Source organism: Canis lupus, chromosome 5, assembly GCF_048164855.1.
Source record: "Canis lupus baileyi chromosome 5, mCanLup2.hap1, whole genome shotgun sequence".
In the NCBI taxonomy this organism is placed as follows: Eukaryota; Metazoa; Chordata; class Mammalia; order Carnivora; family Canidae; genus Canis; species Canis lupus.
Window position 1 is genome coordinate 35,403,685 of NC_132842.1, and position 13,241 is coordinate 35,416,925.

Consider the following 13,241-nt stretch of genomic DNA (forward strand, 5'->3'; position numbering starts at 1 on the left):
ACAGTCCAGTAAAATTTATGTAATGGAAATAGTCTATATCTGCACTGTCCAGTATTGCAGCCACTAGCCACATATAGCTAGTTGTTCAGCACTTGAAACATCGCTTGTGTGACTTGAGGAATTGTTTTAAATTTTAAAGATTTTTAATTAGTTAACATTAAAAAATTTTTTTGAAGTCATGAGAACACAGAGAGGCAGAAACATAAGCAGAGGGAGAAGCAGGCTCCATGCAGGGAGCCTGTTGTAGGACTCGATCCCGGGACTCCAGGATCACACCCTGAGCCAAAGGCCGACATTTAGCTGCTGAGCCACCCAGGCATCCCTAAAATTAAAATTTCTTTTTTTTTTTAATTTTTTATTTATTTATGATAGTCACAGAGAGAGAGAGAGAGGCAGAGACACAGGCAGAGGGAGAAGCAGGCTCCATGCACCGGGAGCCCGACGTGGGATTCGATCCCGGGTCTCCAGGATCACGCCCTGGGCCAAAGGCAGGCGCTAAACCACTGCGCCACCCAGGGATCCCTAAAATTAAAATTTCTTAAAGATTTTTTATTTAATCATTTGAGAGAGAGAGCACAGTGGGAAAGGCAGAGGGAGAGGGAGAAGCAGACTCCCTGCTGAGCTGGGAGTCCAGCTCAGGGCTCTATCCCAGGACCCAGAGATCACGACCTGAATCATAGGCAGATGCTCAACCATCTGAGCCACCCAGGTGCCCCTAAAATTAAAATTTAAATAGCCATAGTAATTAGTGGTACTGTGTTGGACAGCATGAGCCTAGAAGGTGCTGTGTTGCTTGTGTGCCTCAGCATAGAGCTGCCTTGAAATTTTGTCTATCAAATAGGAGTATTCATCTGAATCAGTCTGGACAAAACTGGACATTCCTATGGGGCAGATCACTGGATTTCCCCCTTGACCTGTGTCCTCTCTGTTAAGTCTTTCATGCAGTGCTACTTGGATGTCCCTTGCCATTCATGTTCACCTCCGGAAGCTGGAATAGACTGCCCTCCAGGGCAAAACTCTGGAATGTAGTAGTTTCCACCAGCCAGTTCCCTGGGGATAGGAGATTATGAGCAAGGGAGAACCTTTGGTCTGCATCCTGCATACCAGCATGGACATGAAGGATGGTCACCCTGGTTGGGGACTGCCACAGACTCCCACTCTTTATGTCAGCAAATACTACAGGCTCCTGGCCTCAGTCAGGGCTCAGTGAGGGTCAGCATAACATGACATCACAAACAGCTCTGTGATCCTGACCGGGGAAGTGTTGCCTTTCTGCACAGGGTTGTCATTCTGATTGATGTTCCCATTCTCTACTGCTGTATAATGATCCACCCAAAATTTACAGCTTAAAAAAAAATCATTTTGCTCAGGAATCTGCAATTTGGGCAGAGTTCAGTAGTAAAAGCTCATCTCTGCTCCATATTGTTTCATCTGGGATTTTTGGTGGGGAGGAGGAGAGGAGAGGTGCTGAGGCTAGAAATTCTACTTCCAAGATGGCTCACTTACATAACTGGCAAGCTGGGAGCTCATTTGAGGCTGAGAACCAAGGTTCTTATTCCTCTCCATGGGCTGTTTGGATTTTCTTTTTTTTTTTTTTTCTTTTTTTTATTTATGATAGTCACAGAGAGAGAGAGAGAGAGGCAGATATACAGGCAGAGGGAGAAGCAGGCCCCATGCACCGGGAGCCCGACATGGGACTCGATCCCGGGTCTCCAGGATTGCGCCCTGGGCCAAAGGCAGGCGCCAAACCGCTGCTCCACCCAGGGATCCCCTGGATTTTCTTATAACGTGGTGATTAGGCTTAAGAGAAAACATCCGAAGTGATGGGAAATGGAAGATGGCCATTTTCTTAAGGTTTGGGCCTAAACACTGGCACAGTGTAATTTCTTCTATATTCTACTTGTTAGGGAGCCTCGGAGTTCAGATTCAAGAAGGAACACCTGTTGGAAGTAGTTTCAAAGAATTTGGGCTGCACTTCCAGTGGAAGTCCTGGCAGATGACGTCATTTCCTCAAGGTTCAGCTCAGATAAAACCAGAATGAAACTTAGTCTAGTGGGGTTTCATCAAATAAATACCCACTTACATCCCAAAGTAAGCCATTGTTTAAATAACATTATAGCTGTGACAGGTGCTAAGAAAGAGAGGAATGGTGGGTTTTTGTTTTTTTAAATAGGCTTCATGCCCAACATGGGGTTGAATAGATGACCCCGTGATTAAGAGCCACATTCTCTACAAGCCAGCTAGATGCCCTAGAATGAGAGTATTTTAAAGGGAGATTTTGCCAAATCTGGGGTGTCGAGGAAGGCTTCTGTGAGGAAGTGGGACGTTTGTGCTGAAACCTATTAAGATTACCCAGAGGTACTTAACAAAAAAAGTAGAGGCAGGTGAGTTGGAAAGGGTTCCAGAAAAGGTCTCTGGGGCAAAAGGGGTTGGCAGAGTGTAGTCATTAAAAGGTTAGTATGGAGCAAAGAAAAGGATGTACAGTGCAAGAAGGGTCCATGGCCAGAAACTTGGTAAACCTTAAGTGTTAGGCCATGCTAAGAACTTTATGGTTTTTATTCTGGGATCAAAAGAAACCTACTCAATATTTTAGGCAAGAGGATGACATAATTTATGCTCTGAAAAGATCTCTCTGGTTCCAGTAAGGTGTACAGACTGGGGGTGGCCCTGAATAGATGCATAGAAACTACTTATACTTGAGAAGCTATTATAGTTTTGGAGCACCTGGCTGGCTCAGTCAGCAGAGCATGCAGCTCTTGGTCTTAGGGTTGTGAATCTGAGCCCCATAATGGGTGTATAGATTACTTAAACTTTTTTTTTTTAAGATTTTATTTATTCGTTCATGAGAGACACAGAGAGAGACAGAGACAGAGACACAGGCAGAGGGATGAGAAGCAGGCTCCATGCAGGGAGCCCAATGTGGGACTGATCCTGGGAATCCGGGATCAATCCCTGAGCCAAAGGCAAACGCTCAACTGCTGAGCCACCCAGGCGCCCCTACTTAAATAAACTTTAAAAAAAAAAAAAAAAGAGTAAACTATTGCAGTTTTTTTTTAAGATTTATTTAATTGAGAGAGCCAGTGCAGGGGGGAGGGGCAGAGGGAGAGAGAGTCACAAGCAGACTCAGTGCTAAGTGCAGAGCTCTAAAACGGGCTTGATCTCACAACCCTGAGATAAAACCTGAGTGGAAGGGATCCCTGGGTGGCGCAGCGGTTTGGCGCCTGCCTTTGGCCCAGGGCACGATCCTGGAGACCCAGGATTGAATTCCACGTCGGGCTCCCGGTGCATGGAGCCTGCTTCTCCCTCTGCCTGTGTCTCTGCCCCCGCCCCTCTCTGTGACTATCATAAATTAATAAAAAAAAAAAAAAAAAACCTGAATGGAAACCAAGAGTCAGGGGCTTGACCAACTGCGTCCCCCGGGCATCCGGAAGCTATTGCAGTTTTTATCAGAAAAAGTGGCTGGTAGTTTTGGAGTCAGAAGGTCAGAGGAGATGAAGAGACTAGTTGGACTTAGGATGTTCTGGAGGTCAAAATGATAGGATTTAATGAAGGAGGGGATACGGGAAAAAGAGAGCCAGCATGTTCTTGTTGTCTGCTGCTGCAAACAAACCACCACAAAATGTCATGACTTAAAACAGTAACCATAATTGGGAGGCTGGGGTAACTATGTGATGGGCACTAAGGAGGGCCTTTGATGGGATGAGCACTGGGTGTTATACTATACGTTGGCAAATTGAATTTAAATATTAAGGAAAAACCAGTAACCATATTATCATTTGCTCATGATTCTGCAGCTTGAACAGGGCTTGGACAGATCATTTCCATCCTGCTTGTCAGCTTGGGTGGCCTATACAGCTCGGCTTGGATTTTCTGTCTGGGTTCTCAGTTCTTGCTACCAGCTCAGTTGTTTGGTTCTCCTCTGCATGGTTTCTCCATGTGCTTAGCTTATTGCTCTCAGGATGGTTGGACTTACATGGCAGCTGGCTTCCCCTAAGGGCAAAAATGGAAGCTGCTAGTTTTGCACATTCTGTTGGTTAAAGATCAAAGGCCAGTCCAGATTAGAAAGGGGACTACACGAGGGCACAAATATTATGTGTGGCCCTTTGGGGGGATACCAAAAGAAGTCTAGCATGCAGAGTTTCCTAGCTTTCTGACTCACACTTGGATGGATGGTGATGCTATTCACAGAAATGGGAGCATCGAGTGTGGCTTCCTTTTTCTGTTGAAAAAAAAAAAAAAGACTGCCTTCTGTAAGAAGGGTGGTTATATTTCAATTCTCTCTTCCTCAAAATTGCTTTCACTGAATCCTCATTCTGAATGAAAGTCCTCTGTTATAGCTCCCCAAGCTTTCCTCGGTTTCCCCTTTGACACTCATCCCACTGGGGAGCATTGTCTAAAGTTAGCTTCCATCTCAGACATGAGCTGCAGGAGTCTGGGTCTCACTTGTTCCCCATCCCCCAGCCCAAAACTCAGCCCACCTGACGCACAGTACATTCTCCATCTTTGATGAACTGAATCTCATCTCCATCTTTTCCCAAATGAAAAATATTATTTTGAACCATGTACTCTATGTTTAAAGTCTTTTATTCATTTATTTATTTTTAGTAATCTCTACATCCACCGTGGGGCTCGAGCTCATGACCGTGAGATCTAAAGTCGCATGTTCTGACTGTGTTGTTCTCAGTCAGGTGCCCCCATGTACTGTTTATTTAAACCAAGACTTTCCTAAACAGGGGTCACTGAGAACAAAGCCATTAGGGAACTGGGATAACACCAGATTTTTGGGTGCTAAGTAGTTTAGCTCCGTATGTTGGCTATAATATGCTGCAAATGCTGTTACCTGATAGAAAAGAAATATAGAATTGGTGATGCCACCAGTTATCTACTCTAAACACCAACGGTTCCAGTGATGGATGCGGGAAGACTAGAACAGAGGAGAGACACTGGGCCTTCTCTAGTCCTAAGTGGCTCCAAGGGAGTGAGGCTGTATGTGGTCCCCAAGGATGACATGAGCAAGGGTAAAAGAACAAAGGAAAAATATAGACCCATTCTTTTTATATAAAATCGTTTGATTTCTTTCTCTGTTAAAATACACTCAATCCAGATGCAGTAGATCAGGTGACCAGGGTTTTCAGGATTCATATTCCACCAGGAGCTGATTCCACCTGTGTCAAACCCGGCTCTGGTCACAGAACATTCACATCTTTAGTTCCAAATACTGAGTGTGATGCAAATGATGTAATCAATATCAAACACATGGATATATAGTTACTTGGAGGTCACTGCACGAGCTATCAACAATGCAGGCTCAAAAAATATGATGTAGAGTAACTTGGCCCTTTCCAAAAATAAATATATTAGAACACTAAGCTTATACCATAAATGAGTCCAAAATAAATACTAATTAAGAGCTAGCTTCTATGAGGAAAAGAGCAGAGACAATGAACTAGCAAGTGTGGCCAGTTGTAACAGAAAACTTCTGGAATCCCAACAGTGCCTCCTCACAAAGCCAGTCCTGAGCGTGAGGATGAAAATGAGAACAACACAAGGCTTGGTCAGGCTGCTGGATCCTGTGTTCTATTGGGGTTTGGAGTTCGGTGTAATTTCTAATAGTTTCCAACAGGAAGCACAGCAATGGCATTTTCTTACTGGTTACCATCCCAAGTTCTGAGACCTGGAGATGATCAAGGAAGTTCAGAAGTTTTCTGGTTTGAACAGATGAACGCCAGGGTTGCTAATGGATTTCTTGAAGCTGTAGTGTCCTGTGTGGGAAGGGTTTTCACCCTCCCCTCCTCACTGCTGACCAAGCAGTGCAGAGAGTGCTTTTATCCTGATGAATGGGAGCTTCACCTTCTGCTTGAGCGGCTAGCCCTGCCTCTTAGCCCTACTCCCATCTCATACATCTCATTCTGCATTAATACTCACAGAAATGTATAGAGCTACATGGTGAAACAGCAAGAAAAAGCCAAAAGAGTTTATACATAATCAGGAAACCTTCCAAAAGATGTAGACAAGAGGAAGACGCTTATGTTACCACCATACAAACAACCCATCTAAAATAGAACCCAGGAAATTATAGTTTAGCCATATTTCAGACAGTACCAAATAGATTTAAACTATTCTTCAACAAAGGGAAATACCATCCTATTGGGGAAAGCTAGATGTGTTATAGTCTCTTAGGTAATAAACACAACAGTATCATCAGTGCTATGAAAACAGATAGAGACCTGACATTTAATGGACTTAGTTTTACCTCTATTTAGTATCATCACAGATAACTCATCTCTGCTATGAAATCCATGTCAAGTCAATTTAACTATGGCTCATTCTTTTCTAGCAGGGTTGGAGTTGGGTAGAGGAGAGCTTTGATTTTTGGGTGTATAGGGAAACTTTCCATAAGCCTGTTTGGCTCACAGGCAAATTTTATAATGTAAATTCCCTCAGTTACTCAGAAAGGATCAAGGAAGTCCCCCAAACCAGGAAGACAGACCTAGTTCAGCAGAAAAATCTGGCTATTTCTGGAGCTGCCCTCTCCTCACAGCTGAGCAATTGTCCCCTACCAGCCACCAAGATCCACTCTTTACCTCCCATCACCTGACCCTGGGGAATATCCATGTTGAACCATGCCAGACATGTCTGCTGAATTCATGGCTATGCATCTGAAAGGAAAAACTCTACTTTAGAAATCAGTCTTGACATAGGAACTTTTCTTCCATCCTGAAGGAAACATGGAGTGTAGACTACAGTCACCTATTGATCTTCCAGGTTCTGATTCATGCCTATCTAGGTAGCTCAATTCTGATAGTTCACCTGGACAAGAGAGCCCAGGACCGTGGGGCCTAGACAGTAACTTACCTCTTCCTTGTCACCAGTGGGAATGGCTAGCTGCCTTTGAGGGACGTCTTGCTTTGTATACAGGATTGTTACAGAGAGGGTCTTGCTTCCTCAAGACCAGGGAGGAAGGTGTCTGCAGTGAATGCAGGACTGCCATTAAAAAGGGATTCAGAGTCATGGGGCCAGGAGGGACCAGGGCTTCCTTGGGAAATGCCTTATCAATCTGGCTAGAACCACCAGAAAAATAGGAATGACCGCACAGTTTCTACCTGATGATCAGCCTACCACCTAGCTTTGCCACTACCAATTGTATAACTGTATCATCCTCTCTGAGCCAATGTTCTCCTCCATTAAACAAACAAACAAACAAACAAACAAACAAACAAACAAAAAACACATCTTCACACATCACAAATTCACTGAGTTGTGAGGAGGCTAAAGTAAAAAAAAAAATTGTGAGAGTTCCTGCTTCATACTAGGTACTCAATAAATGTTGACTACATGAAAAAGCATCTCATATCACAAGCTATGGGGCACTGGGTTAAACAACTGACCTCCAAAGCCATGCAAAGAGGGTCTTTCCCCTCCAGCTCTAGGCTTGAGCAAATAGCCTAGTTGGCTGGCAAGGCCTGCTCTTAGGTCTCACCACTGTACTTCTATGGGGTGGAGGGACTCTGGTCAAGTGCAGTCCTACAAGAGGAAATGACAAAAAAACCCACCCATATTCTCCAGGTTCTGTGATGGACAGGGGGACCTGCACCAAGTTGAGACTCAGTCTTGCATTTTACTTTCATCCCCTGGTCCCTGCTTTCTGCTGCTGGGCTGACCACAGAACTGTTTCTTTCACCCAGTGGCTTTTACTTTCTGGACCCTCTACAAGAGAGAGGGTCAAGGAAGTAAAAGAAACTCAAATCAGGCAGACTGCTAATGCTACTAACTCTGAAGAGAGACAGGCAAATGGAAAACTATTGACTGTAATAGTTTACATCTCTCTACATTCCCCTTAGAAAATGCAAAGTTGGGTGGGCACATGTTTCAAGGGCTGAATGCTGGGGGCCTTGATGACTCACAGGAAGGGGGAGGTCTCATCCTTGTTGTACACTATAAACAACTAATATCAAGCTGCTCTGGCTATGCTTAGTAATGACTGGGTATCAAGACTCAAGAAGGGAAGGAGGAAGAAAATGTAGATCTGCTCTGGGATGCACTACAGTCCTAGAGGCAGGGTGGGCATGGAGCAGTAGGGCTGCATCGAACGCTCTGCCTTTAATTCAATTTAGATGAACTGTTCGTGGCCCCTGGAGCCAATCCCCAGGAAGGAATCTGTGATGACAAGTCTGGCTCCATGCTCAAGCGCCTTCAACTCTGCCCACCAAAGGTAGCAAGTTGTAAAATGTTCATTTCCTAATTTTGTATTATAAAATGGAATTAGGAACATAAATAGTAACAATAGCAAAACCCCAACCCTATATAGGACTATCATCCTCTCAGCCACCTTTGCGCAGGCCAATAAGTTTGGAGAGTTTTTCACAGTTTTCAAGTTTCAGTGACTCTGCCTTCTGTTTCAATCGTTCATCTCTGTACAATCCTGCCAAATTTGTCAACTCCGACTCTGAAAGATAAAGAGGTAACCAATTCATCAAGAGGGTTGAGCTCCTTTGTTTTGTTTCAATATTTCTGGACTCAAAGCTCCTTTTACCTTAATGCTTTTTCTTTTAATTACATTTAAGAAACGCTTACTTATTTATTTGAGAAATGTGAATCTGGCCGATACCCTACACCAGGTGCTGCGGATTAAAGGCCACCTGTGATCTTGGAGTCTTACAGTATCCGTGCTCTATTATAAAAGCCCTGGACTTAGTTCTTATCAATAGAACATTTGGCACCAGACTTAGGAAATGTGCACGTGTGCAGTAAGAGGAGACTCCGTTTCATGGCTTTCCTACGAATGGTATTCAGATGGCAGTTGGGAGAGAATGGAGTCCAGTCGCCTGTTCCTGTCATCTGAAACAAAGACAGCTGCTTCAGTCTGTCCCCTGCATTGCTGGATCATAACTCATACATGCTAACTGACACAGAGCCTCCCTCCAGTAGGTATGCCTTCTATAGAAGGCCAGGCTGCCGGTAGCTCGCTTCATTCCCTCACCACATGTGGGGTCCCTAACTCAAAGGCCAAAGGCAGCTGGGATCTTTTAAAAGTGAAATCATCTGGATCCGGTGACCTTTGTCTCCTTGACTAAATGAATTTCATTTTCTCTTCATGGTGGAGAAGGTCATTCTATTTTTAACCAGAATATAATCTCCACTGTCTTTCCCAACTCCACAGTGGTTTGGCTGCCTCTGTTTTTCATTCTTTTGTCAAGTTCCAGAGACATTCTTAGGAAGGAAAGCCTGAAAAGCAACCCCAGAGTGTTGTGTATTAACAGGATGGCATGCTTGGATGGGCCGTGTGGCTTCTGAAAGCCTCCGACAGCAGGCAGCTACTCAGTGTTTAAGGGACCATACTTGTGAAAATGCTATTTTAATCATTTTGAAATATGTCTATCCATTCTTAATCATCCTGCCAACAGATTTTGTTTTTCTTGCTGGAACGAGAGGCACCTGTCTGATTAATCAGCAAACTGACTCGAAACAGGAATTAATACTCAGCCACGGGCAGAACAATGGGCATGGTTTCCGAATAAGTTTCTATCAACACAAAACACTGTCTGGCATTTCTGCTCACAATGATTCTATTTACACCAAGTAAGGCCCAAAGTGCAGATTAAGTGCAGGACTCCAGGGTGAGGGGTGGCCATGCATGAAAACCCTCCCTCTACAAAGAAGGCTTGGAGCCCGGGCCCTAGCCCAGCAGTTGCCTGGGAAGCAGTGTCGTCTCTTGGGCCCCAGAACACTGCTCTCACCCGCTGGCTCGAGGGCCTGCAGTGCCTGCTAGCCAGAGCTTGCCACAGCACAATCATCCTGGTGGCCGGTGGGGCTTCCTGGAGGACCACGTGGCACGCCCAAGTGAAAGCCCTCCGCTCTGGGGGCCTGCCTGCAGCACAGACTCCATTTCTCTGGCATGTGGGAGAGCTGTTCAGGAGGCCTCTGTAAAATTAGTCTGTGCCTCCGGTCCTCTGGAGACAGTTACGCCCACACATGGAACAGATTCTGTGGCATTGCTTTTCCTTGCACTGATTTCCTTAGGTGTTTTGTGTGCTGAGCTCATCTAAATGCCTCATTACTTGAAAGCTCATTCTAGAAAAAATTAAGGGCTAGTGATTCTTACTATTTTTTTTTTTTGATTCTTACTATTTTCTACTTTGAAGTCCACTCTAACAAGCTGATGAGGAATGAGTGCACTTATGTGAATGCTTTTCTCAAAATATCACATAGCTTTTCATCAAGCTCCTTAAAACCAGGTTTCAGTGCTCCAGACTTTGAGAGCCCTGCTCCAGATCAATGACTTTGCAACAATGTCAGTGTTTCAAGGAACCATGTCTCAAGTGCCCACTACCAGGCTTGGAGAACCTTCTCTCCAGACTGCCAGTGAATGCTTTTGCCCTTCAATGAGTAAAAAGTCAACTCAATTAACATGTTACTTTTAACATACTTTAACTGTTAATATTCAGTTACTTCTAAGTAAAAAGAAGAAAAAAAAATCCTTGGAAAGGGGATCAAGAGAATAGCTTTTCTTCTTTGCAAAACGTTTCACTTGGCCAGAATGCCTGTGGACATCCACAGGCCTGTGGATAGATGGACAGTACGCTGAGCCTTCCAGGTAAACTGAGACAAATTGCTAAAGCAGCAAGTCTCAGAGCCCCTCCACAGAACACTGTACTCTTGTGGTCTGGAATACCACAACGGATCCCAACCACCCTCAGGATCCAGCTCCTTGGGACAGTACTGCATCCAGTCCAGCAAGACCACACAAGGCCTGGACTCCACTGGGAACCAGGCACTTAGTATGTGCCAGACACCATGCTAAGTATTATACGTATACCATCTCCTATAACCCATACAGCATCTCTAGAAGGAAGTACATTTTATCCCCATTTCAAAGCCTAAGCTTCTACCCACTGTGCTACCCTGCTCCGGGGCATGGAAAGAAGTGCTCCTCTGCCAGGCAGGACCAGGATCTCAGCTCAGCTCTGCCAGGCTGGGAGGCAGATCCTGCCTGTTACTTTTGTTCATCCCAGCCTAGTGGCCTGGCCACTTCATCTGGCATTGGGTTTATTATCTAGATGCAGCTGTGAAGGAGTAAACAGGGCAATCAGTGTTCATAGTAAGGGATTACTCATAGGCGTTCACTCATATTAAGCATTCTAAGGGAAAACAGAAAAGAAATGAACAAAAGATTAAAAAGACAATGGCTAACTTTGCTAAGAACAGTTTCCATTCGGTATTTTGCCAAGAGTGAACTTTGTTCTCAAGTGGATTTATTTTTACAACCTCCAAGTGCTATATTTAACCTTGTTGGCTGCATTTGTTGCTGGATCCGGAGGGCAGATGCTGCTCATTCTGAAGTGGCATTTGGGTCGTGTAAAGTCTGGACGGCCACCATCCTTCAATGCCAGAAATAGACTTTTAAGCGGTGTGTGCTGATAACCCCCTCTTTGGAACCTGTGGGTACATTCATCATCCTTACCCACTGGATTTTTATTTATACCTAGAGAGTACCAAAGCCCTGAAACTAGGTTTCATGAGATCAGGAGAGAAGCCTAAAAGCCATTTTAGAGGTGAACTGTTTGCATAGTTGCAGCTGGGGAGTATATGTGGGTGGGTGGGTGGGTGTTTGAAGAATGTGAAATGCAGATTTTCATCCAGTGCTTGCAGAAAGCAACAAATTCAAAACCCTCCCAGGGTTGAATACAATGAGGACTTTTAGGACACACACTGTGGCCTATACCTGGTTTAGATCCATGGATAAAATGCCTTTCTGTCAAAAGCCTCATCGTGCTCCAAATTCTTTCCTGATTTTTGAAACTTGCAACAATTTAACATAAGGTAGGGTATTTCCTGATCTCAGTTTTTTCAATATTTATCAATAAATTTTAAAAAGCAACTTCCTCCTGCTTACTTTCCCCTTATATCTTAGAGTCTTTGCCCATCAAGCTCCTAATGTGCCTGAGAGTGGAGGTGGACTGTGCCTTATAGGAGAGGGCAGGGACAAGGTCCCTAAGGGTTAGGGTAAGGACATTAACCCTGCCCTGTGATTCTTAATCCATGAACATTTTTATTATTTTCCAGGCCTGAGAATCCTCTCTTCAAAAGCTATTCGTTGAGCACCTGTTCTAAAGCAAGGACTGTGCCAGGGGCCGTGACATGAGATTGGTAAGATATGGCTCTTATCTTCAGAGAGCCCACAGTCCAGCAGGGAGACTGACACGTACCTACAGAGCACCAACACGGAGAGCAGTACTGTGTTGGCAGGATGAACACAGTGTTTTAAGAACACGTAGGAAGGAGAGATTAACTTGGGGGTGGGGTTGGGATGCATGATGGGTCAGCAAGGGCTTAGCAGCACTGTGACTGAAGAGCTAATTTTATCAGGCACTGTTAGACATTTAATAATGTCCAGTAATACCATTTTAAAAATGAGTCAGTTTGCTTTTTAAGTATCAGAACCAAGTTTTATAAGATACATTATTAAGGGTGTGTGGTGGGGTGGTGCATAGGTGTGCATGTGCATGTGTGTGTATGTGTGTGTGGAATCCAAATGGGATGAAAAGTGAATCTTCTGGCTGCTACCAGCGCTCCGCACTGACACTCAGCTGGAGTTGTAAGCCAGCTGGCAGACACAGACACTCCCAATGTCTCCAGAGAGAGAACAGAGTGGAATGCCTGCTGTAACCCATCCTTACTGAAGGGGCAGACCGAGTAGGGTCACTTGTGATCTAGCTGGTCCCAGCTGGCTAGAGCTGGCTTTTGGCCTGGCTCAAAAAAATGAGGCTGGATCAATCAGATTTTCCTATAGGGAATGTGGAATTAGGAAACTGGACCAATCCAGCTAGCACTAGATTACACAGGAGGCTTGTGAGGTAGAAAGGGGCCAATAACTAGAGGGGTTGCAGAAGCTAGGAGAGAGACAAAGAGGGTAGCAACCAAAACCAAGCAGGGCAAAACCAGGTTATAAAGAAGAAAACTCAAAGAAGCAAAGGCAGGCAGTTGGCAGAGAGGAGAGAGGGGCAGATGGGCAGAGAGAAGTAGAGACAGATAGGCAACTAGTACTGCCTGCCTAAATTCCTAAGGTTTCCAAATTCTCACCACATGTATCCTGTCGATTAACTTCACTTTTTTTGTAGTGTCCTGAATGGGCCTCTGTCCTGTTTCTGTTCACATAAACATGTGCCACTCAAACTAGGAAAGAGGAGGGATAGGGAAGCTGGGAATGCCTCAGTTTGGAAGCATGACTACCAGTTAAAGTC

The 13,241-nt window shown here is 44.6% G+C and overlaps 1 protein-coding gene and 1 long non-coding RNA gene across 9 annotated transcripts in view; one reads left to right on the plus strand and one right to left on the minus strand.

The window, feature by feature from the left end:
- Window positions 1-575: 575 nt before the first annotated feature.
- Window positions 576-12,149, plus strand: LOC140633478 (uncharacterized). The gene is made up of 3 exons (XR_012031082.1): window positions 576-1,548; window positions 1,908-2,091; window positions 12,064-12,149. It is a non-coding gene; the product is annotated as an uncharacterized lncRNA (long non-coding RNA).
- Window positions 3,755-13,241, minus strand: part of DNAJC18 (DnaJ heat shock protein family (Hsp40) member C18) — a 32,111-nt gene continuing 22,624 nt past the window's right edge. Inside the window, exons 9-11 of one of the 8 annotated variants that reach the window (XM_072826025.1) lie at window positions 11,286-11,378; window positions 8,330-8,446; window positions 3,755-3,990 (exon numbers count right to left, since the gene is read on the minus strand). In XM_072826025.1, the coding sequence (XP_072682126.1) occupies window positions 3,941-3,990; window positions 8,330-8,446; window positions 11,286-11,378 (260 nt within the window). In that variant the 3' untranslated portion in view covers window positions 3,755-3,940. Of the gene's footprint in view, window positions 3,991-4,163; window positions 4,220-4,568; window positions 8,447-11,285; window positions 11,437-13,080; window positions 13,174-13,241 lie in introns of those variants that run through there. The other 7 variants (XM_072826024.1, XM_072826027.1, XM_072826028.1 and 4 more) reach the window with 7 other exon arrangements.